At 37.0% G+C, this 25,984-nt stretch overlaps 1 protein-coding gene across 1 annotated transcript in view; it reads right to left on the bottom strand.

Moving 5' to 3' along the window:
• Nucleotides 1-25,984, bottom strand: part of CFAP47 (cilia and flagella associated protein 47) — a 493,477-nt gene that overhangs the window by 420,042 nt on the left and 47,451 nt on the right. The window contains exons 14-20 of the mRNA XM_029929640.1: nucleotides 24,153-24,369; nucleotides 23,602-23,843; nucleotides 15,474-15,604; nucleotides 12,400-12,522; nucleotides 11,017-11,148; nucleotides 8,011-8,088; nucleotides 4,057-4,201 (exon numbers count right to left, since the gene is read on the bottom strand). Of these exons, the coding sequence (XP_029785500.1) occupies nucleotides 4,057-4,201; nucleotides 8,011-8,088; nucleotides 11,017-11,148; nucleotides 12,400-12,522; nucleotides 15,474-15,604; nucleotides 23,602-23,843; nucleotides 24,153-24,369 (1,068 nt within the window). The remainder of the gene's footprint in view (nucleotides 1-4,056; nucleotides 4,202-8,010; nucleotides 8,089-11,016; nucleotides 11,149-12,399; nucleotides 12,523-15,473; nucleotides 15,605-23,601; nucleotides 23,844-24,152; nucleotides 24,370-25,984) is intronic.

Here is a 25,984-nt window from a genome sequence, read left to right as displayed (position 1 = left end):
TTTCTCCCCAAAGTTATCTGATTAACCCAAGGGATGGTAATAATTTCAATCACCTGTCTGGAAAAGAACTTCAATAACTCACTGACTGCACTCTCCTTCAACTCACTCAATTTCACTCACTTTGACGTATAATGTAAAAAGCATTAAATGACTAAAAAGCCCATGAAGAGTATATTAACACCAACACTGCTTGTAATTTGGGAAAAGATACACATATTATACAGGAATGAATATCCACCTAGAATGAGTATATATCTAGAAGACAGAAAATATAATAAAAACAGAAGGATAAATATTCTTAAATACATTTGGAATATATATAATAAAATAGATAAATGTTCATAAATATATTTGAAATATAAACATATAGTTTGTGAAATGTAATAATCCAAGACAGCTTCATAAAATATTTCTTAAGTGCCTATAATGTACACAGCACTATACTGGAAAGTCAAGTAGAAAACAAAACTTATAAACATAGTCCTTGACCTCAAAGAGCTCACAGTGTAGTAGGGAAGTCAGACAGGTACACAACTGTTTATGATACGAGACAGAAATTGTTAGTGCTGTAATAAGACTTAAACAATGTCCCAAGTGGGTCAAGATTAAAAAAATAATTTCAGCCAACTGGACAGGGATGGGGACAGGGTTAATGACTCCTAGGGACCTGTAAGGTTGCAGCTAATTTATAAAAGAGGGTGGGAACACAGGTACCAGGAATAGAAGAAGTAGAACCATCCTAGAAGGGAAGCCCAGAGGCATCAGAAGGAAACATGGAACACGATCTGGCGGCAGCAGAGAGCAGCTGGAACCTACTACAGGAAAGAAGACTGGAAAGACAAGGTGGAGTCCTACCTAAATGGCTCTCAATGTTTCCTCTCCCTTAAGTCCTCTATCAGATAATAGTGAATTGACCAGGAGAAAAACCAAGTCTAATTTGTCACAAAAGGGTAGCTATGCGGTCAAATGCTTAATAATAACAACATAGATTTTTGGAACATTTTAAGTATAAACTTTATTGTAAATTGTTAATAATGATTAAGATCAAGGGAAGTACCTCCTAGACTATGCCAGCAGCCTTCTGCTAAGAACCACTGCTATTGGTAATAGGAAGCCAGCAAAGCTTTATTTAGTGTTTATTTATTTATTTCAGAGAGAAAGCACACACACAAGGGGGGGGAGGGGCAGAAAGAGAGAATCCCAAGCAGGGTTCCCACTGTCAGACCCCAACACGGGGCTCAATCTCACAAACTGTGAGCCTATGACCTGCGTGGAAGTCGAGTGAGATGCTAAACTGACTGAGCCACCCAGGTGCACCCCAGGAAAACTTTTTGAGCAGAGAACAGATGTGATAAGATCCTGGCTTCTCTGAAAAAGGAATGAGGAGAAAAACTTGGAGGCAGGGGAAACACTTGAAAAGATGATGTAGTGGCCTGTAAGGGAGGCCTGACCTAGGGCTAAGGCCAAATTGTAGAAATGAACGCAGTCTGCAGGCTAGCTTTACAGAATAGCCAGGAGTCTGTGACCCACTGAACAAGGTGCGAGAGTATATGAGGCAGTCAGCAAGAGTTAAGTGTTAAGCAACTGAAGTTTCGATACCCAGTTGGAAGAAAAAACAGAATAGAGACTTCCTACGTATTTCCAGCCCCTTGCGGTGATCCTCCCTGTGATCCTCTCCTCACACAGCATGCTCGCCTAAACCTGATCCTCCTCCTATATTACCTCAAATATGAATTGTGCCTCCAGCACCTCCTTCTTACAATCAAAAACAGGGAGACACTGAAGCCTTGCTCCTCTTCCCTAATACCTACGTCCACTCAGTAACCAGGCTGGGGGGATCTAATTTCTCAGCGCCTTGGCACTCCCTTCCTTCCCATGTCCAGCATCACTGCCTGTGTTCAGGCTTCATCAGTTCTCACCCGCATGGCCACAGCGCTCGCTGATCTCACTCTCTCTGCTCTTGCCCTTCCCACTCTCTCTGGTCTTGCCCTTGCACATGTTCCCCCCCAGGGCATTCTCAACTCTGCTCCAAAAGAAACATTAGCAAAATTTAAGCCTAAATCACATCACTGCCTGGCTATATATCCCTTAATGGTGTGGCCTAACCTCTAGGATAAAAGTCCAAAAAAGATCCTTAGTAACCTGGGTCTCCCTTGTGTGTTCAGTCGAGTTCCTATATGCTGTACACATCCTGAACTACTTGCCATATTAACTCATTTCTAGGCCTTTGCTTGCATTGGTTCACATACCCCCTTTTCTTGTGTATATCCTCATTCTTCAAGACTCAGATTAGGCAACTTCTCCAAGAAACCTTTCCTTACTGCTGATTCTCAGCTAGTTTTCCCTGACATGTGCTCCCTAAGCACTGACTTGTCTTATAGCATCTGTGATGCTATATGATAATAACCTGATTTCTTTCCAGCTGTCCTGTTACAAGTGGTCATCATTTATCACATAGATTCAATAGCTGTCTCACTCTGTTCTGCTCTGTCCTGACTTCTACAAGTCAATTCAGCTAGACCCCTGCTCTTCTGCCTTTGATTCAGTTCAATCACTGGGAGACACCAGTAGGATATCAGAAGGTAGAGGGTATTTATGCTCTCCTGTCTTTACTGTGCTGGCTACAGTTCTGGCAATGGCTGCAATCCGTTATGACTAAAGCTCTCAATGGCTGATCATTCTTCCATAGTTTCACTGATCATGAGGCTCCAGTAACACTGTGCCTCCTCTTACTCCTTCAAGTGTGGAAGTAGTAACAGCTTCCATCACTTGTTGATTTGTTTTTTTTTTTAAGTTTATTTATTTATTTTTGAGAGAGAGACCAAGAGAACCCACAAGCAGAGGAAGGCAGAAAGAAAGAGGGAGGCAAAGAATCCAAAGCAGGCTCCAAGATCCGAGCTGTCAGCACAGAGCCCGACACAGGGCTCAAACCCACAAACCATGAGATCATGACCTGAACCACCCAGGTGCCCCCCCCCGTGTTGATTTCTTTTAACCCAACTCCCACCTCCATAAATAATTCCTTCATAAAACTCTCTTCAGTTAAACCCTTTGAGTGAGTAATCTGTTAACTACAGAGATCCTGACTGATAAAGCTACTGTTTACTTCTTAAAAACTTGGAAATATCTTATTATCTTTAAAGATTCAAAGTCTAGTATCTAGCCTATAATTGGTATTCAATAAAGTTATGAAAAAAGAAAAGACCAAACCAATGATTGGCACTATTTTTCTGTAAGGTCCAGATACTAAATACTGTAGGCTTTGCAAGCCATATGGTTCCATCACAGCCACAAATAATATGCAAACAAATGAATGTGTCTGTACTTTAATAAAACTTTATTTATAAAAACATGTATCCGGCCAGATTTAGCCCACAGGCCTTACTGTGACAAACCCTGGAATAGACAAATGAAACCTCTTTACAGAAGTACCTATCTTTTGGGGCAGCTGGGTGGCTCAGTCTGTTGAGTGTCTGACTCATGATTTCAGCTCAGGTCATGCTCTCAGAGTTCGTGAGATCAAGCCCAGCATCAGGCTCTGTGCTGACAGCTTGGAGCCAGCTTAGAATTTTCTCTCTCACATTCTCTCTGCCCCTCCGCATACTTGTACTCTCTCCACAAATAAATACTTTTAAAACTTTATAAAAATTTTAAAAACAAGAAGTGCCATCTTTTAAACTTAATGTGACCTAAAGAGACTTAATAAACGAGTAAACGGAGCTCTCCACATTTACCTGAAATTCTTGGGCAATTAAAATCAGCAATTAATAATTTCATTTTCATTTATAATATATACTTATATAAAACATTCTTAACTAACTATATTAAATCAACTCATAAGCATGGTTATGTTATAGCAAAGCATTCTTATATTATAATATTGGTATGTTTCTAGAAAAAAAATCATGACAGGATACAGAGTATAAGAAAAGCATGCATTGAGGAATTAAAAATATTTAAGAACAATTGCCCTTGACTTACAGTATTTTTCAACATTATACTTTAAAGCAACTTAAATCTGTCTAAAAGAATATTATTATAGTATAAAAGATATACCTAATTTTTGTTTGAAGTCCATAGAAAAATATTCAAAGTTTTGTAGATTAAACTGAACTCTGGCACGTGTTATACCTTTGTTTTTTATTATAAATGGAATAGTCTGAGTAGCACCAACATAGGTAGCACTGAATTTAAATACGTCCTAAAATTTTAAAAAAAAAAGAGAAAGAATTAGAAAGCACAATACCTATGAAAATAATATACACCAAAAATTATACTTTAAAAGAGCAGATCTTAAAGTTTTCATCATAAGAAAACAAATGTAACTATGCTTGGTGAAACATATTAACTAGACTTATGGTGAGCATTTTGTAATATATACAAATATCAAATCATTATGTGGTATACCTAAAACTAACATAATGTGTGGGGTTTTTTTTAATTTTTTTAATGTTTATTTATTTTTGAGAGAGAAAGAGACAGAGTGTGAGCAGGGGAGGGGCAGAGAGAGGGAGACACAGAATCTGAAGCAGCCTCCAGGCTCTGAGCTGTCCCCACAGAGCCTAACATGTGGCTTGAACCCACAAACCGTGAGATCATGACCTGAGCCAAAGTTGGATGCTTAAACGACTGAACCACCCAGATGCCCCTAACATAATGTTATGTGTCAGTTATACCTTGATAAAAATGTTATACTGTTATTTTTTTTATCAATTACAGGATGCTATAAAAATTGGTCACATTTCCTTCCTCCCCCCTACCTCCTATATGTAATCAGTTACCAAATGCGGTTCATTCTGCCTCCTTCACCTCTTCTACCGAACACAATTGTGTGAAGTTAGTAACTCATCATTTTACATTTCATTTCTGATCTGAACTTTCTCCAATTCTCTCCACAACTAAGTCACAATTAAACTAACTGAAAATCTGACCATATCACTTTCTATCTTAAAATGTGATGATTCTCCTCCAATTTCCAGACAACGTCCACCTTTGTTAGCAGGGCTCATAAAGCTCATTTTGACGTTCCCATGCCTAACCTAGCTCCACTCTTACCCCATCACTTCATATTTCAGCAAGCTATATGATCTGCCATGTCCAACCAATACCTGAGGCTTCACCCTTTCTGTTTCTTTATCAATGTGTCCCTTCTGTTAGGAAGGCTTTTCTCTAACTTGTAACTGCCTGGTAAAATATTATGTATCCTTCAAATATCAATTCGATAAACAATAATTTATTATGCTGAGCTCAGAATTCCTTCTGTTCCTTGTATTGACTTACCATTACATTATAAAGACTGTTTACAAATCTGTCTTTCCTAGTGGACCTTAGGCATGATTCATTTTTGCGTCCCTAGCACCTGAAACCTAGCTTAAATATATCTACATCATGTTTATTGACTGTATCTTAACTTGAGCACACATGCCAAACATGCGCCTATATCACAAAGCAGAATTACTATATTACAGCCTTACAGTTTCTAAGTAAAAGAATTAGACATAACATTAAAGAGAAACATTGAGGAAAATACTGCATTAAGATCAACTGGCCACTATCTGTTTCACTTATAATATCGACGTAGTTCTGCAGGTAAAATTTGCAAAATCCAATACGGGTAATGAAAATTTGATGCTTTGCATATTCACAAAAATCACTCCTCTTATGCCCTTCTGGCCTTGCCCATATGCTCATTTGGATAAGATTTCCTAATTGTTACTAAGATACATATTCAATGCCATACAGTTATTAAATTTATTACTAAAAAAGGCACCTGGGTGGCTTAGTTAGTTAAACATGTGTCTCTCGATTTCAGCTCAGGACATGATCTCATGGTTCGTGAGTCTGAGTCCCACATCAGCCTTTGTGCTGAAAGCATGTAACCTGTTTGGGACTCTCTCTGCCCTTCCCCTGCTCACTCTCAAAAATAAATAAATTTTTTAAATCTTTTAAAAAATAAAAAGAAATACATGTATTACTGACAATATCTGGCAGTGCCAGAATATTATTTTGAAAAGGTAGCTAGGCAGCTATGCTTAAAATTCAACATAATTAAGGATCGATATATATTAATAAGAAGTCTTATAAAATTACTCAATTGTATATATGCTGCCAAAGCGAGCACATACTCAATTGTACCATAACATGCAAAGCATGCCATGAAATCCTTTAGGGTATGGAAATAAAGTAGTAAAAGTCTCCATACACTTCTAATAGTGTTTAAGGAGAAGCACCACAGCAATGGAAAAGAGCACTCTGGGTGCTAAGGGTTTAGTCACCAAGAATCACCACAGTCTTGGACAAGCCCGCCTAGTATCTGCCAATGGATGTGGACTTATCATGCCTTCAACACCGAAAAAAATAAAGGTTAGAAAATTATAACTTAACGGGGCACCTGGGTGGCTCAGTCAGCTCAGCTCATCATCTCAAGGTTCATGAGTTTGAGCCTTGCATCAGGCTCTGTGCTGACAGCTCAATGCCTAGATCCTGCTTTGGACTCTGTGTCTTCCTCTCTCTCTCTGCCCCTTCCCGCCCCTCAAAAATAAATAAATATTAAAAAAATTTTTAGGGGAGCCTGGGTGACTCAGTTGGTTAAGCATCTGGCTTTGGTCAGGTCATGATCTCACGGTTCGTGGGTTCGAGTGCTGTGTCGGGCTCTGTGCTGATAGCTATAGGTCAGAGCCTGGAGTCTGTCTTTAGATCCTGTGACTCCTTCTCTCTCTGACCCTCCTCTGATCACTCTGTCTCTGTCTCTGTCTCTCTCTCTCTCAAATAAATTAAAACATTTAAAAATTTTTTAAAGAAAATTATAACTTAAAGCAAGACACTAGAATTGTTGATGCCCTTAAAGTACAGACTAGAAATGAGGCCCTACCAGAGGCATTGGCAGCCTCATCAAGTTCTGTTCAATTTAATACAGCCCCAGAATGGTGCCAGGTGCTGCAGTACTAGTGGGAGACAAAAACAGAAGTGCAGACAGCCGGAAAATAATAGGACAAATGCAATGATGCAGATATTCCCAGAGTTTAAGATGTTTGTAACATCTTATAAATGCTGCAATGGAGGGGCATATGGGCCTGCTTTGAAGGATCAGGGTTAACTTATTTGGATAGATGGGACCAGATTAGTTCCTGAAAACCTTGCCAGAAAAAAAAAGTATGTGTGTATGCGCTCTATCGACTATAGGACAAAGTTTTAGGAGGGTACAGAGCAATGATTTAAAAAATAAATACAACTAGGGGCGCCTGGGTGGCTCAGTCAGTTAAGCGTCCAACTTCAGCTCAAGTCATGATCTTGCAGTCAGTGAGTTCGAGGTCCGCATTAGGCTCTGTGCTGGCAGCTCAGAGCCTGGAACCTGAAAGATTCTCTCTCTCTCCCGCTCCTCCAATCATGCTCTGTTTCTCTCTATCTCTCAAAAATGAATAAATGTTAAAAAAAAAATTTTTTTTAAGTAACAAGCTAAACTAAATAATGAATGGTTAAGGAATTCATGCATCCGTGGTAAGCCAACTGGAAGAAGTAATGGGACAATAATCAGAAAACTCAGTGAAGTGGCTATCTCTTAGGAGGGACAGGATCATGACGAAGCCTACAGATGACTTTAATGGGTATTGGTGGTGTTCTGATACTTAAGTTCAGTGGTGAATTATTTTTTTTTTTATTTGAGAGTGTGCAAGTAGGGGAGAAGGGCAGAGGGAAAAAGAGAATCTCAAGCATGTTCCAAACTCAGCACAGAGCTTGACGCAGGACTCGATCCCGCAACCCTGGAATCATGACCTGAGATGAAATCAAGAGTCCAAGGCTCAACCAACTAGCCACCCAGCCACCCCATTCAGTGGTGAATAATTAAACCTTCATTTCATGTTCTGCTTCATCACTTATATTACATATATTAATTTCTATGTGCCAAAGTATTACATAATAAGATTTTTAAACATAAGTGGATTGACTAGAGACCCAAAATAAAAGTCCCAACACTCCTAAACTGGTTCCACAAATACTTAACATACTCACCGGGTTAATTTCCACATCAGCAACCTCAACAGATCCACCAATCCTAAGGTCTATGACATCTGCATGGCGAATAGCAACCTTATTTAAGAGAAATATAAAACTTTGTAGAAACCATATTAAAATCTCCTTGCACACTGCTAAAGTGTTACCTGGCATATTGTAGTATTTTAAAATTCAAATAATCATACCATATTATAAATGTCACAAGATTTATTCTGGTAGTTGTCATCGCATTTCTTGTTATGCAGAATTGATATTCCTAAGAGGAATGAATGTTCAGCTCTCAAAAACCTACACCACAGACGGGACCCATTCACAGCTTATGAATGTGGCAACAGAGTTCTACCCATTTAACTAGATGTTATTGCCACTTCCTGTATGCCTTCGTATTTACCTAATTTCAATGGATTATTCAAAATTAAAACAGAGAGGGAACTGAGTACATACTTTTTCCCATAGCGAGATACTAACATCCACAATGACCATAACAATAATAATGAAAGTAGCTTAAAAAAAATTGCTGAGTAAATGGGCCAGGAATAGTGCTAAACACATTGTCTCCTTTTTAATCCTCGGCATCCTGTGAGGTCGTTAATATGAATACCCTAATTTCCAAGTCAGGAAAATTGAGGCTCAGAAAGGCAGAGTATTTTGCTTTTTTCTTGATGTTTCAAAACAGCAGTGGCTAAATTTGAACCAAGGACTACCAGAACACTCAACTGCCTCTGAGAAAATTAAGATAGTAAAATAAGAATTTAGTTGTATTAATTCCTACAAAATTAGAACTGTAGATTATCTGGACATAAAAGTGTCTAAGCAAAATCTCAGAAGCACAAAAATAGCATTCACTGAAAGCCTTACCTGTATAAGAATAGGGTGCAACAAATCTGGATTTTAATCTAAGTATAAATCTAAGACAAAAATATGAGTGCATTTTACCCTTTCCAGAGAAAGTCAATGACACTGTACTTTCTGTATATTGTATGAGTATAACTGCACCCTTGCCACAGAAAGACAGTGACACTGTACATAGGCAAAGACACTCCAAGTTATCATTTGTTCTAAATTAAAAAAAAAATTTTTTTTACATTTATTTATTATTGAGAGACAGAGCACGGATGGGGCAGGGGCAGAGAGAGAAGGTGACACAGAATCAGAAGCAAGCTCCAAGCTCTGAGCTGTCAGCACAGAGTCCGACATGGGGCCTGAACCTGCAAACCGCAAGATCATGACCTGAGCCCAAGTCAGTTGCTCAACCGACTGACCCACCCAGGCGCCCCACCATTTGTTCAAAATTATCAGGGAAATCGATGTGCAATTAGTTTTATTAACTAAATCACTATATTCATAATACTATACAATTTCTAAATTTTATTTTAAAAATACGTACTATAAAAACAAAATGCTTGACTAAAATCGTAAAAAGCATAATTTAATGATTCAGAGGAAATTATAAATCAACATGCTCTTCATTGATGGATCCCATACGTAATCTCAACTCCTCATGGCTTTTACCCGCCTCCCCATCATTTGTCACCCACTGAGTCCACAACAGAAACTAACATAAAATTAATGCCCAGTAAATATGTGTTGAGTGGATGGATGAATCAATGAATCTTATTACACTATGTTAAAAAGGTAAGCATTGTAAAAACAGCATAACCTTCTAAGATACAGTAGAAATTAATCTTCTAGTAAAATCTATATTTTAGTGGCCATTTTTTAATGTTTTCCAGATTATATAAAAATACTCTGCTCAAATCTCAGACCATATACCACAATATACAATTTATAAACATTGTTCAGTACATATTTCTCTATAAAAGTAAGGTACAATCATTAGATTGTTTACTTGGGACAATTTTTGGTGTTTATCACATTAATAATATTGTCATATTATTTAAGAAATAACTGTTATGGGAAATTAAGGATAAAATGGAGGATATATCTAAAAGTATTCCTTTTGATTTGATAAGTGTACATATCATTTTTAATATAAGTAAATATACACAGTTGATCATTAGATTGAAGATCAAGAGTATTCCATTCCTTGGGGCACCTGGGTGGCTCACTTGGTTAAGCGTCCGAATTTGACACAGAGCATGATCTTGCAGTTTGTGAGTTCAAGCCCTGTGTCTGGCTCTGTGCTGAGTTCAGAGCTTGTAGCCTTCTTCAGATTCTGTGTCTCCCTCTCTCTCTCTGCCTCTTTCTCCCACCCCAACTTATGTTTAAATAAACATTTAAAAATTAAAAAAAAAACTCTTCCATTCCTTGAGTTTATAATAACATTTATCACAGACTGTTTCATTTATTCTGTTTAGTGATCACTTAAAGAAGCCTCTAAAATCTTTTCACTTAAATAACTCTCAGAATATAAACTAGCAAACATTTTATATATGCTATAAAATATAGATGTTAATACCATATAGAATTTGCCTATAATTCATAAAGTCATTGAAGCTATTTAGAATTAACATTCCAAAAGCAATTAACTTTTCTTAAGGTATCTAGTTAAATCAAGTATCTAATTAATGCCATGTAAAAAAGTCATCCTTTCCTCTATGACTAATGAGGACTTAGCACAACTTAGAGATACCAAGTATAATTCTAATTTCATGCGAAAAATGCCTCATACTGATGATAGGTATCCATTTCAACTTAGTAGAAATTTTCATTATTAACTTTCACCCAACATATTTTCTACAAATCCTCTTGCCTTTGCTAACCATTTCTACAAAATTATACAGGTAAAGTTGCATATTTTATAGATCTCTAAAAACTGTATTTTTTAGAGGTAACTCAACTGCTAAGAAAATAACAGAAATTTTAAAACTTACTCATTAGTATCATAAACCATTAAAACCCATTTTCATTAGAAGAAATCATTAAAACAAGTTTTCTAAGAATAAATATGCACACATTTTATAACATTATACCTACTATTATAAATATCTTAAACAAGGAAACAAATTCACAGAGACATATATAAGGTATGAATAAGCATACCTTTGCTCTTGTATCAAATTTTTCTGCCACAGTAGGTGTACAGGAGATATTGAGAACAGTTAGTCCCCCAAATGGAATGATTCCTTGTGATGGAACAATTTTAATGGTAGGCAAAAGACGCTGGTCACAAACCTGTAATTGAAAATTTGCAGAAATGCTACATTACCCCTCTAAAGGTACTGTTCTGAAGCTTTCATGGGAAAGCTTCCAAACTACTACCTAGAGAGAGGACCCTGGGCACAGGGCATCAGATGATTTTGGAGTAAGTTTTCAAACACGAGAGGCACAAATAAACTTCAAGAAGGGTTTGTACCCCTAACCCAGCAAACAGAACTTTCAGTAGGGGTGGCATCCAACTGAAATAAGATGATGAAGTTTGTTGTCTGGAATGTTTTCAAGACATTGCAAAACGTACAAGGATGAGACATATCTGGTAGAGCAGATGACAGAATTCTAGATACTATTTTGATAGTTAGCCTTTTCCCTGACAGTAAATACTGAAAGCAAAGTCGGTGGGGGGAGAAGATAACCCCCCTGTTCTTTGTTATTTCCTTCATAGCACAATGTCTAAGATATTGTTTTGATCTTCAAAAAAGTTCTAAGTACCTTACCAAAGGATTTATGGTGTGGTTTCTCAGAGGCTAATTTAGGACTATCTACCATGCTTGAAGCCAGAATAATTTAAGGGAAAATTGGTTAAGGTATTTTTGGGATGAGGGAATACGTAAACCTCAGAAGTAATTTTGAAGCAACAGAATAGAAAAAGGTACCTGTATGTTTTGAGGGGGGAGAAAATGGCATGTAGATACAAACCCTGAATGAAAGGTCTCAAACACTAACCTCTATTGTCACTACTGGGAGGCTTAATATATTTTTCAGCAAAAACAAATTTATCACCACTTAAACACTGCTCAACCTGTACTTTAAATCAGGAACAACAACTATAAAAAGAGTATCTTTAGAAGGATCTTGCTCTAGGTCCCTACTGTCACAGTCCTGATGACAGAGTGAAAATGAGAAGATAAGGAAAAACATGTAATTAAATACAGAGTTGTAATGGTAACAATGGATATTTTTTAAAGCGCTGGTTTTTTTTTCAAATTATGTATCTTTTCAATAAGGCAAAATAAGAGGGAAAAAAGAGGCTAAGAAGAAAATGAGAGACTAAGGGAGAAAAAAAAAAGAAGAAAAAATTTTGTGGGAAATCACAAGGACAAAAGTAGATGAAATGTACTCACGTAAGTCTCATATGAAATACCTAAATATTAGCATCAGCCAATTTATAAAGACTCAAGTAGCAACACAACAGTATTGATGGCAAATAAGATTAATCCAAATTATAATGTGATCTGATCCAAACAAGTTTCCAAGATTCTACATTACCTTGAAATAAGCATGGTTTTGTCCTACATTGTGAAGAATGGCTTTCCTCCAAGTTGTTAAACCTTGAGGGCTATTACTGAAGTGGATCCTTGGCTCCAAATATACGACCTTGGTGTGACCAATCTAATAATAAAAGAGAAGATGTGATAGAAATAATAATAAATATTTTTTATACCTTACCAAAAACTCAAATTTTTTCAGCTTCATAAATTTCTAAAATATGAAATGTCATCAAATGTTACGATGTACTTAAGAGAAAGGAGAACTAGAATGGAATGTCTAAAACATACTCAACTGAAGAAGGTGGGGGGAATAATACAACTCAATGGAGGAAGCAAATCTGAGACTCAGAATCAAGTAGATTGATCACTGAAGGAGATCTTAGAGCTCATCTATCCAACTGTGTACAGGGTGTTACCATGTACTCTGCAAAAGGAAAGAGTTCAAGAGTCCCCTAGCATGGGAAATATGTGCCAAATGAAATTATCCAGAAGTCTTCTTTTGGCACTTAATATGCTGATAATGCACACTTTCCTTATTTGAGAATGAGGAGGTAGTTCACTGTAATTCAGAGTTACTCAGATGCAGGACTCCTCCTTAACTGTGCACAAATAACTTCACAAACTACTGTACCATCGGGCACTTTTTGAAAATGCTGATATTATCCACCTCTCCTATTTCACAGGAAAGGAAACAATAACCAAGGGGAACCAGAACTCAAGCAGTCCAATTCCTTATTTGTGCTCTTTACACCACATCCTATTATCTCTATCTATGATAATTTATTATCATAGGAAGTTTTAATACATTCTTATAATTATTGGAAGGATATGATTTGGCTAATTGGAATAATAGATTTCTAAACAAAGCTAACAGGGGTGCCTGGGTGGCTCAGTCAGTTAAGTCTCTGACTTTGGCTCAGGGTTGTGATTTCACGGTTTGAGGATTCTAGCCCCATGTCGGGCTCTGTGCTGACAGTTCAGGGCCTGAAATCTGCTTCAGGTTTTCTGTCTCCCTCTCTGCCTCTCTCCTGCTCATCTCATCTCATCTCTCTCTCTCTTTCTCTCTCTCTCTCTCTCTCTCTCTCAAAAATAAATGTTAAAAAACATTTAAAAAATTAAAAAATAAAGCTAACAGATGACAAAGTGGTCAAGTAAATCCTTCATAAATTAATGACAATGAATATTTTATTTCATCACTTCATATTCCTCTATCTTCACTTTCTTAAAAGAAACAGTTCGCAATTCATTTAACTTCAAGGATCTCAAGAATTTATCATAAAATAATCTAACCCATTATTCTGAGATCTCAGACTTTATTCTTAACAAATCCTAGTGGAGGGAAAGTGGATAAATTTTGACAAAGGGTAACAACAAAGACTCTGGAGGCAAACAGATATGGATAAACATTCCATCTAGAGCATTTACTTCATGTGTGAACTTGTACTCGTTAATAACCCACTCTAATCCTACATTTCCTCATCCATCAACTGAGTCAAAAGTATAGTCTTATAGAGTTGTTATCAAGATTAAATTAGAAAATACATGAATAGCATTTAGCATCCTACCTGACGCAAAGTAATTAATAAATATTACTACTGTAAAACCTGAACTACTAAATTGCTCATCTTTTATCTGTTAGAAAAAATATACATGGGGTATATAAGCAAATTTATATTAGTAACTTTGTCATACACAGTTATGAAAGCAACAGCTAAAGAACGGTGTGCATACATTCACCAAAATACAGCTATAAGAAGGTCAACAGAAGCACTATTATAGTGAAAAATCTGAAAACAATCCAAATCCCCATCAGCTGTGTGATGGAAAAATAATGGTTTAGTCACACAACGGAATACTATTCAGGAATGAGAATGAATACACTGTCACCACATGTATCAGAATAGACAAAGCCCACAAACCTAATGATGAACAAAAGAAGGCAGACATAGAAGAGAACACATGCTTTGATTACATTTATATAAAGCTCACAACCAAGATTAATCTATACCCTTAGAAGTATGGATAGTGATGACTCTGGTGGGGACAGAGGGACTGGAAGTGTGAACTAGGGAGGAGGGGGTGGTTCTTTTGGGATATTGGTCCGATCTTGTTTCTTGATCTGGTCGTTCTAGGGGTGAGTAACAAAGGGGCCATGAGTCTGTAAAGACTGAATGATACTTTTCTGTATGTATACTATACACTTCAATAGAAAGTTTTTAAAAGAATAGTAAGTAATTTAAACATCGGGAAAGCAGTAAGGGCCTGCTAATTTCAACCCTAGAGGAGAGGAAAGACCCTACTGATTTCTGACTGCCACTTGCCATCATTAAAGTGGATGAATCTCTTATCTCTTAAGGCTATGAGCTCCTTCATAGCTGAAATATTTAAGAGCATGATCATGGCCTAGAGATAGAGAAAAGATGTAATAAAACAGCACTGGCTTGTGTTAAATTACTAGGAATATAGGAAAGCAAAATTGGTACACAAGTAAAGTGGATTCTTGGTGATTACAAGGCATGAAGTTAAGGCCTTCTGGGCCCTACTATAGAAAGAAAGTTAAAATTAACGTACTGGAGCTTTAACTTTACTCATTTTTATTATAAACGGTATAGTCTATAAAAATAAGAATTTCCATCTCACTATGTAAATTACATGATTCATTTCATACTGAATTATTAATCACTACTAGAATTATAACAAGGAATTATAGTAGGCCAAAACCATAATTTTTCTATTTTGGTTTTTTTTTTCTGCTAATGAAATAACTAAGTTTCAAGTGGCTGTCATGCTATTTTATGCTTATAAAGGCTCTAATAACAATCTAGTACCATTGGCACCAAAATCTCGGACTTCTGAGTTAATTCTAGGCAACAGAACACAATTTTTTTAGCAAAGTCTTCAGTGACGGTAGAGAAGTGGTACCAAGAGGATGGATAACTCTGTTAAATAAATATTGCAAAGCGAAATCGGTTTTACTACCAAAGTGTATGTACTCAACAATACACACACACATATATGTCCAACCAATTTAGAGTGCTCAAAATAAAAATCATATCCAAAGGAAATCATTACTTGTGCAACACATTTCAGGGTCACCGTCTTTCCTTCATTGACATGAAGAACAAACTCTCCGTTTTCTGGAGAACTGAAACCCGGCTGCCATGTTACTTCACATTCCAAGGAGGAGTATGGGTCAACAGTGCCTAGAGAGCATTTAGAAAGAAGACACATGAACCATATTTTAATTATATTTACTTTAATATCCAAAATAAGAGCTGGCATAAAATTGCAATGACATTATATAACAAACTACTTAAATTAAGTTCAAAGTACAGGGAAATACTCTATGAGAGATTATCGAATGAGTCCAGACCTATAGTTTGATTAAAATCTAAAATACATACCTCATTTTCCAATTTTATTAAGTAGATCAAAATATTTGACAAAAAGTATGCCAATATTTAGCAAAATTTCTCCTTCATGTTTCCCAACACTCTGCAATACTTATTAACATCAGATACTCATTTAGTTTTCAGAGGGAGAAATTATAATTACCAGAGGCTTTTTAGTTTTTACATGTTCACAGTCCTAGAGATAGAACTTCTGATGTTGCTATTAGTAATTAACACATGTCTATAATTCAAATGTATGGAGAACCCAGGAGATATGAGGCACATTTGGTGTGGGGTGTTTTATCTGTTTAAATTCATCATTTCCGTTGGAGTAAGAAAATACTATTTGATGGAAAGAATGATTTACAAGTTCTTCCTCCAAAGGAAGAGAGGATTACCTGAGATTCAAATGCATAGGACATTGAACAGAATGATGAGCATCACAAATATACTTTGCCTTAAGGTGAGGTTCATTTTCATGCGATGGCAGTTTCCATAATCTTAAAAACATATAGTGCCTACCTCTTAGTTTTGCAGTGGCCAGGTAGGGAGATAACAAGACATGTAAAGCAATTACCATAGTGTGTGATGCCAAGAAAGCATCCTGTGCCAAATTTTATTAACACTTGTGGGGCACCTGGGTGGCTCAGTCGGTTAAGCATCCGGCTTCAGCTCAGGTCATGATCTCGCAGTTCATGGGTTCAAGCCCTGCGTCAGGCTCTATGCTGACCGCTAGCTCAGAGCCTGGAGCCTGCTTCGGATTCTGTGTCTCCCTCTCTCTCTCTGACCCTCCCCTGCTCACACTGTCTCTCTCTGTCTCTCAAAATTAAAGAAACATTAAAAAAATTTTTTTAAAACCCACTTCTGAATGCCAATACTATGGAAGGCACAGTTATTTATAAAAAGAAAAGAAACTGCTCAGGGAAAAATTAACAGTATGAGAACATCACAGGGGCCCCCAGTGGAGACAGAACCCACTTACACCAAACCCTACAACTCTGTGCTGGGTAAGTGCTTATCTACTGGAACAGGACTAACCAAAACAGATGGCCTCTGCTGCAGAACAGCCACAACAGCTGATGGAACCAAGAGACAGCTGTCCTGTGGTTTTTTATGTTAGTGTGGTTTCCTAAATTTGTTTTTCTCTTTTCCTTTCTTTTTCCTTCTACCATCGTCTTTTTTTTTTTTTAACCTCTTTCCTTTGGAATCAGGCTCATAGTTCCTGATTTGATTTTCAGTCAATTCTTATTTTGTATATATATGTTTGTGTGTGTGTGTGTGTGTGTGTGTATTTTTTCCCTTTAATTCTCTGTTCTGGTTGTTTGCTTCATCAGGCATTTTTACTCTATATTTTTACACCTTTCTGTGTCTTCTTCTTTATATTCCTCTCTCTTTCTCTCTCTGGATTAAGCTATATACTTTCTTTGATTCTCCGCCTGGAGTTTTTTTTCCCCACCCCTGTCATTTCTCGCTTTGTATGGAATAAATCTTCTTCCCCGGCCCACTTTTCCCCTTTTTTTCAGGGCTCCTTCAACAACAACAACAAAAAACATCAAAGCACATCTGGCGGAAAGTCAAATTCACCGCTACGAACAGTGAGATAAAGCAACCAAAGATGCAACAACGGAGTGCACGCAACACACGCCAAAAACACTTCCGGAAGTAGCAGGCCCTGGACAGTGTGTGACCCCTTTTTAATAGAGTAGTACTTGCAGGTACAAGACTCATAAGAAGCTATTAAAACAGAAAAAAACATAAACCTAGCCAAAATGACAAAAAGGAATGATTAGCCTCAAAAGAAAATCAAGAAAGAAATGACACCCAGAGAACTGCTCAAAAGTGATATAAACAATTAATGTGAACATTAATATAGCACAGCCATGATAAGACTAATAGCTGGGATTGAAAAAGCACAGAAGACAGCAGAGAATCTATTGCTACAGAGATCAAGGACCTAAGAAATACGATGAATTAAGAAATGCTGTAAATTAGACACCAAATAAACTAGATGCAGTGACAGCAAGGATGGGAAGAGGTGAGGAGAGAATAGGTAAAACCGAAGATAAAATTATGGAAAATAATGAAGCTGATAAAGAGGTAAAGGAAATTACTAGATAATGAGGGGAGAATTAGAGGCCTAAATGATTCAATGAAATGAAATGACATCTGTATCATAGGAGTTCCAGAAGAGAGAAAGGGGCAGAGGGTTTATCTGAACAAATTATAGTAGAGAAATTCCCTAATCTTGGGAAGGAAACAGACATCCAAGGCTAGGAGGCAGAGAACTCCCTTCAAAATCAACAAAAACAGGTCAACACTACAACATATCATAGTGAAACTGGAAAAATATAAACATAAAGAGAGAATTCCAAAAGCAGCCAGGGACAATAGGGCCTTAACAAACAAGCGTAGACAGAGAACTGTAGTAGCTGACCTGTCCACTGAAACTTGGCAGGCCAGAAGGGAGTGGCAGGAAATATTCAATGTGCTGAATAGAAATATATGCAGCCAAGAATCCTTTACCCAGCAAGGCTGTCACATGGAATAGAAAGAAAGATAAAGGCTTTCCCAGACAAACAAAAACTAAAGGAGTTCATGACCACTAAACTAGCCCTGGAGGGGATCGATCCTAAGGGCGACTGTGTGAGTGGAAAGCAGCAAAGACTACAAAAGACCAGAGATATCCCCACAAGTACGAAATCTACAGATAACGCAGTGACACTAACTCCATAACTTTCAATAATCACTCTAAAGGTAAAGGGACTAAAAGCCCCAAGCAGAAGACATAGGGTATCAGAATGGATTACAAAAATAAAAAAAAAATTAAAAAAATAAAAGGAAAGAAAGAAACAAGATCCATCTGTATGCCACCTGTGAAGACACCTTCAGATTGAAAGTGAGGGGATGGAGAACCATCTATCATGATACTGGATGTCAAAAGAAAGCCAGAGTAGCCTTGGTGACATAAGATAAACTAGATTTTAAAACAAAGACAATAACAAGAGATGAAGGGCATTATATCATAATTAACGGGTCTATCAATCAAGAGCTAACAAATGTAAAAGTTTATGCTGCCAACATGAAAACACCCAAATATATAAATCAATTAATCACAAACAAAAATGAATGTACAGATAAGAATACTGTGATTGCAGGGGACTTCATATATCACTTACAGCAATGGACGGATCATTTAGGCAGAATATCAGTATGGAAACAATGACTGTGAATGACACACTGGACCAGACGGGCTTAACAGATACATTCAGAACTTTTCATACAAAAGCAGCAGAATAAACATTCTTCTCAAGTGCACTTGGAACATTCTCCAAAACATATCACATACTGGGTCACAAAATAGCCCTCGACAAATATAAAAGCACTGAGATGAAACCATGCATATTTTCGGATCACAACGCTATGAAACTTGAAATCAACCACAAGAAAAAACTTAGAAAGCCTCCAAATACATGGACATTAAAGAACTTCCCTCTAAAGAATGAATGGGCCAACCAGGAAATTAAAGAAGAAATTTAAAAATACATGGAAACAAATGAAAATGAAAAAACAACAGTCCAAACCCTGTAGGATGCAGCAAAGGCAGCTATAAGAGGAAAATACTTTGCAATCCAGGCCTATCTCAAGAAGCAAGAAAGTTCCCAAATATAGAAACTATCCTAAGACCAAAAGGAACTAGAAATGATGCAACAAAAAATGCCCAAAGCCAGCTGATGAAGAGAAATAATAAAGATTACAGAAATCGGAGCACCTGGTTGGCTCAGCGTGTTAAGTGTCTGACTTTGGCTCAGGTCATGATCTCACAGTCTGTGGGTTTGAGCCCTGAGTCGGGCTCTATGCTGACAGCTCAGAGCTTGGAGCCTACATCAGATTATTTGTCTCCCTCTCTCTCTGCCCCTCCCCCACCCACTCTCTGTCTCTCTCTCTCTCTCTCTCTCTCTCAAAATAAAATAAAGACATAAAAACTTTTTTAAAAGATTAGAGAAATAATAAAGATTAGAGCAGAAATAGAGAATCTAAAGATGAACAGATCAATAAATCTAAGAGACAGTTTCTTGAAAAAATAAACAAAATTGGTAAACCTCTAGACAGACTTCTCAAAAAGAAAAGAGGACCCAATAGGTAAAATCACAAATGAAAGAAGAGATATCACAACCAACACCACAGAAATACAAACTATTAGAGAATACTATGAAAAATTATATGCCTACAAACTGGACAATCTGGAAGATATGGATAAATTCCTAGACATCTACACACTACCAAAACTTAAAAAGGAAAAAACAGAAAATGAACAGAGCCATAAGTAGTGAAGAAATTGAATCGGTTATCAAAATGTCCCAACAAATCAGTCGTGGGCCAGATGGCTTCACAGAGGAATTTTACCACACACTATAAGCAGAGTTAATAGCTATTCTTCTCAAGCTGTTCCAAAAAATAGAAATGGAAGGAAAGCTTCCAGACTAATTCTATGAAGCCAGCTTTACCTTGATTCCAAAACCAAAGACCCCACTAAAAACAGGAATTACAGGACAATATCCCTGATGAACATGGATGCAAAAATTTTCAACAAGATACTAGCAAATCAAATTCAACAGTATATTAAAAGAATTATTCACCGTGATCAAGTGGGATTCATATCTGGGCAAGTCAATCAATGTGATAAATCACATTAATGGAAGAAAGGATAAAAATCATATGATCCTGTCAATAGATGCAGAGAAAGCATTTGACAAAGTACTGCATCCTTTCTTGATAAAAACCCTCAAGAATGTAGGGATAGAAGGAACATACCTTAACATCATAAAAGCCACATATGGAAGTCCCACAGCTAATATCATCCTCCGTGGGGAAAAAGTGAGAGCTCTCTCCCTGAGATCAAGAACACAGCAGGGATATCCACTTTCACCACTGTTGTTTAACATAGTGTTAGAAGTCCTACTCTCAGCAATCAGTCAACAGAATGAAAATTAAAGCATCCAAATTGGCAAAAAAAAAAAAAAAAAAAAGAGGTCGAACTTTCACTTTTTGTATATATGATACTTTACATGGAAAATCCAAAAGATTCTACCAAGAGACTGCTAGAAGTGATGCATGAATTTGGCAAAGTCACAGCATATAAGATCAATGCACAGAAATTGGTTGCATGTCTATATACCAATAATGAAGCAACAGAAAAAGATATTAAAGAATTGATTCCATTTACAATTGCACCAAGAACCATAAATTATCTAGGAATAAACCTAACCAAAGAGGTGAAAAATCTATACATTGAAACTATAGAAAGCTTATTGAAAAATTGAAGAAGACATAAGAAAATAGAAAAATATTCCATGCTCATGGATTGACAGAACAAACATTGTTAAAATGTTGGTACTACCCAAAGCAATCTACATATTCAATGCAATTCCTATGAAAATAGCACCAGCAATCTTCACAGAGCTAGAACAAACAATCCTCAAAGTTGTATAAAACCAAAAAAGACCCAAAGTAATCTTGAAAAAGAAAACCAAAGCTGGAGCCATCACAATTCTAGACTTCAAGATGTATCACAAAGCTGTCATCATCAAGACAGTATGATACTGGCACAAAAACAGACACACATATCAATGGACCAGAATAGAGAACCCATAAATTGATCCACAAATGTATGTCCAACTAATCTTTGACAAAGCAGGAAAGAATTTCCAATGGACAGTCTTTTCAGCAAATGGTGTTGGGAAAACTGGACAGTGACATGCAGAAAAATGAACTTGGACCACTATCTTACATCATACACAAAAATAAATTCAAAATGGATGAAAGGCCTAAATATAAAACAGGAAGCCATCAAAATCCTAGAGAAGAAAGCAGGCAACAACCTCTTTGACCTCAGCTGCAGTAACCTCTTACTCAACATGTCTCCAGAGGCAAGGGAAACAAAAAGCAAAAACGAAGTACTGGGCCCTCATCAAGATAAAAACCTTGTGCACGGTGAAGGAAACAATCAGCAAAACTAAAAGGCAACTGATAAAATGGGAGAAGATATTTGCAATTGATATATAATACAAACAGTTAGAATCTAAAATCTATAAGGAAGTTATCAAACTCAACATCCAAAAATCAAATAATCCAGGGAAGAAATGACATGCAAAAGACATGATTAGACACTTCTCCAAAGAAGACATCCAGGTGGTAAACAGACACATGAGAAGATGCTCAACATCACTCACCATCAGGGAACTACAAATCAAAACCACAATGAGATACCAACTCACACCTGTCAGAATGGCTAAAATTAACAACTCAAGCAACAACAGATGTTCGCAAGGATGTGAAGAGGAACCCTTTTGTACTGCTGGTAGAAGTGTAAACTGGTGTAGCCCCTCTAGAAAACAGTATGGAAGCTCCTCAAAAAATTAAAAATACAACTACCCTACTACCCAGCAATTACACTACTAGATATTTATCTAGAGGATACAGGTGTGATGGTTTGAAGGGGCATATACACCCCAGTGTTTCTAGCAGTGCTATTGACAACAGCAAAGTATGGAAAGAGCCCAAATGTCAATCGCCAGATGAATGGATAAAGAAGACGTATATTATATATATATATACACACACACACACATACACACAATGGAGTATTGCTCGGCAATCAAAAAGAATGAAATCCTCGGGGCACCTGGGTGGCTCAGTCGGTTGAGCATCCGGCTTTAGCTCAGATCATGAAGTCACTGTTAGTGGATTCGAGCCCCGCATCAGGTTCTGTGCGGACAGCTAGCTCAGAACCTGGAGCCTGTCTTTGGTTTCTGTGTCACCCTTTCTCTCTGACCCTCCCCTGCTCATGCTGTCTCTCTCTCTCTCTCTCTCTCTCTCTCTCTCTAAAAAATAAATAAAACATTTAAAAAATTTTTTTGAAAAAAAGCATGAAATCCTGCAATCTGCAACAACGTGGAAGGAATTAGATTATATTATACTAAGTGAAATTAGGCAGAGAAAGACAAATATAATATGACTTCACTCATATCTGGAAATTAAAATAAAAAATAGATGAACATAAAGGAAGGGAAGAGAAGCAAAAATAATATAAAAACAGGGAGGGGAACAAAACATGAGACTCTATATTTTTAATGTTTATTTATTTTTTGAGAAAGAGACAGAGTCGAAGCAGAGGAGGTACAGAGAGAGAGAGGAGAAGACACAATATTAGAAGCAGGCTCCAGGCTCTGAGCTGTTAGCACAGAGGCCAACACAGGGCTTGAACCGACGCACTGGAAGATCATGACCTCAGCCAAAGTCTGCTGCTTAACCAACTGAGCCACCTAGGTGCCCCTAAGAGACTCTTAAATATAGAAAACAAACTGATGGTTGCTGGGGGGCTGTGGGTGGGAGAAAGGGTAAAAGGGCAAGGGGCATGATGGAGGACACTCGTTGGGAGGAGCACTGGGTGCTATAGTAGGGGATGAATCCCTGGATTCTACTCCTGAAATCATTATTGCACTATATGCTAACTTGGATATAAATTAAAAATAAATTTTAAAACTTAAAAAAAAAAGGGGGTGCCGGGGTGGCTCAGTTGGAAGAGCACGTGACTCTTGATCTCAGGGTTGTGAGTTCAAGCCCGATGTTGGGTGTGGATTTTACTAAAAAATAAATAACCTAAAAAAGGGGGAAAAAGTACATGCCCCAGTGACCCTATCTGATTTGCTATGTTTTTTAGGACCATTATACAGTTCCCACTCAATAAATGATAACTGTCTGAGAACACGAATAAATTAGTGTCTAAATCAAACAGAAAAAACTATTACCTTTAGCTGGACGAATGGAAAATGCCATTCCTCCTTCTGTATTTACTGGTTCCCATTCAAATTTGACGAAATAGTTCTGACGGTTATACAAACCAACTGTCCGCATAAAACAGGTTTTCACTGAGAAGCCTTGTGGTCTCAAAACTAGCTCTTTAGAGGATAGCTCCAGCTCCACTGGCATGACATCGGCCATCACTAGGATATGCCCACCAGGTATATTGTTCACGGTAAAGGTGAATGACCTGTAACACAGCAGAAGCATCCCAATTTAACAGATAATAGCTATTTGCAATTACAGAATTCAGTTACGTTTAAAAAGGCATATATTATTGACTAACATCCGCAGTTAATTCTTAGTAAGCAATACATCAAAATATTTATGGTAGGCTATGATTGAAATATCAACCTACAAATCTACAAATTGATGCATGTATTAGTTTCTATGTTTGAGGATCAAATGTAACATGCTATAATTATTGAGGCAAATAAACACATATTCTACAAAAGGACACTTTAATTCTGGCACATAGAAATTAAAAAATAAAACCTACTTCCAAAATTTTCCAATGGTGGGAGATTCAAATACCATTGAAATGTAAGTACTAGCTGTAGGTGGAATCACATATGAAAATTGGTTGGTTTTCCGAAGTTCTTTCAAATTAATATCTAGCTGGATCAAAATATGCATAGGTAGCATATTAACAACATGCAGTAGACGAGTATTTGTGGAGTTCACACATATATCACCAAAATTAAGGACAGAGGGCCCTGAAAAAATGAAAAGTTATAACGTTTAGTGTTGGCAAATGTATTGGTTTCTTTTTAATTTTCATACTATATTTTCATAAATTAATTTATAAAAATGATACCTGGAAAATTATTTATTGTAATATCAGAAGTTACTAACCAAGCTTTTTATCTAAATGCCCATAATTTGGGGTTTGGAGATTATTGGCTAAAATTAAATATAAATATATCCTAATTATGCAGAAAACTACATGGAAAATAAATTATTAGCATTCATTTTAACTCATCTGAGTACATGAATTTGCACTACAACACCTTGTCCACTTCCATTAATACCTTTATGTTCATTTATCCAGAATTTAGGAAACTGGGTAATTTTCCCACTAACTAGTATTTGTTTTCCCTTTTAAGTGACAAAAGTTTCTATATCATAACAATTTTAACAATTATGTCTTATTCTACTTTTAACAAATTGATTTAATCACAACTGATATATAAGCTGTACGCGTTAAAAGTGTAGAATTTTCTAAGTGTTGACATATGTATGCACCTGTGAAACCATCACTCCACAGTTTCCTGTCGCCCCTTCATATTCTCTCCCTCCCATCATCCTTAGTACCTCCCCTTCCCCAGACACCCACTCATCTGCTTTACGCCACTAGTAGGTCAGTTTGCATGTTATAGAGTTTACGAGAGGAATAATGTAACATGGGCAGTTTTTCTTTGATTTCTCTCACTCTGGAAATTCTCTGGAGATTCACTCAAGCTGTTTCATGTGGCAATGGTCCATTCCTTTATATTATTAAATGGCAGTCCACTAGAGGTGAATGTTTGTCTCTTCACCTGTTAAATGACACTTGGACTGTTTCCAGGCACTGGCTATTACAATTAAAGTTACTAAAACATTTGGGCCCCTGGGTGGCTCAGTCGATTAAGTATCCAATTCTTGATTTAGGTTCAGGTCATGATCTCATGGCTCATGGGATTAAGCTTCATGTAGGACTCCACAGTGACAGTGCAGAGCCTGCTTGGGATTCTCTGTCTCTGCCCCTCCCCAGTGCTTGCGCTCTCTCTCTCTCTCTCTCTCTCTCTCTCTCTCTGTCTCTCTCTCTCTCTTTCTCTCTCTCTCTCTCTCTCTAAATAAACAAATAAACTTTGTTTAAAAAATTGCTAAAACATTTGTCCACAAGTATTTGTTTGGACACATGATTTTTTTTTTTGGACAAATATCTAGGAGTGGAATGCATGGATCATATGATAAATGTATGTTTAAATGTGTAAGAAACTGCCTGTTTTCAAGCAGTTGTATAATTTCCCATTCCACTAGGAATGTGCAACATTCCCAGCTCCCTTACATTACTGGCAACAACTGAAATGGTGAGCTTCGGGTTTGTTTTGTTTTGTTTTTTTTATTTAGCCATCTAATAGATTTACAGTCGTATCTTACTGTGGTTTAATCCTATTTCCCTAACAACTAACAATGCTGTGCATCTTTCCATGCATTTATTTCTCATTTGTAAACCTTCAGTGATGAAGTATTTGTTTAAATCCCTTTGCCCATTTTTTTAATCGGGTCATTTGTTTTCCTAATATTGAGTCTCCAAAGTTTTATACACATTCTGGTTGCAATTCCTTC

The sequence above is a fragment of the Suricata suricatta genome, chromosome X (genome assembly GCF_006229205.1).
Source record: "Suricata suricatta isolate VVHF042 chromosome X, meerkat_22Aug2017_6uvM2_HiC, whole genome shotgun sequence".
NCBI lineage: Eukaryota > Metazoa > Chordata > Mammalia > Carnivora > Herpestidae > Suricata > Suricata suricatta.
The sequence above is the reverse complement of the archived record's forward strand: the minus strand, read 5'-3'. Positions and strand labels throughout refer to the sequence as shown.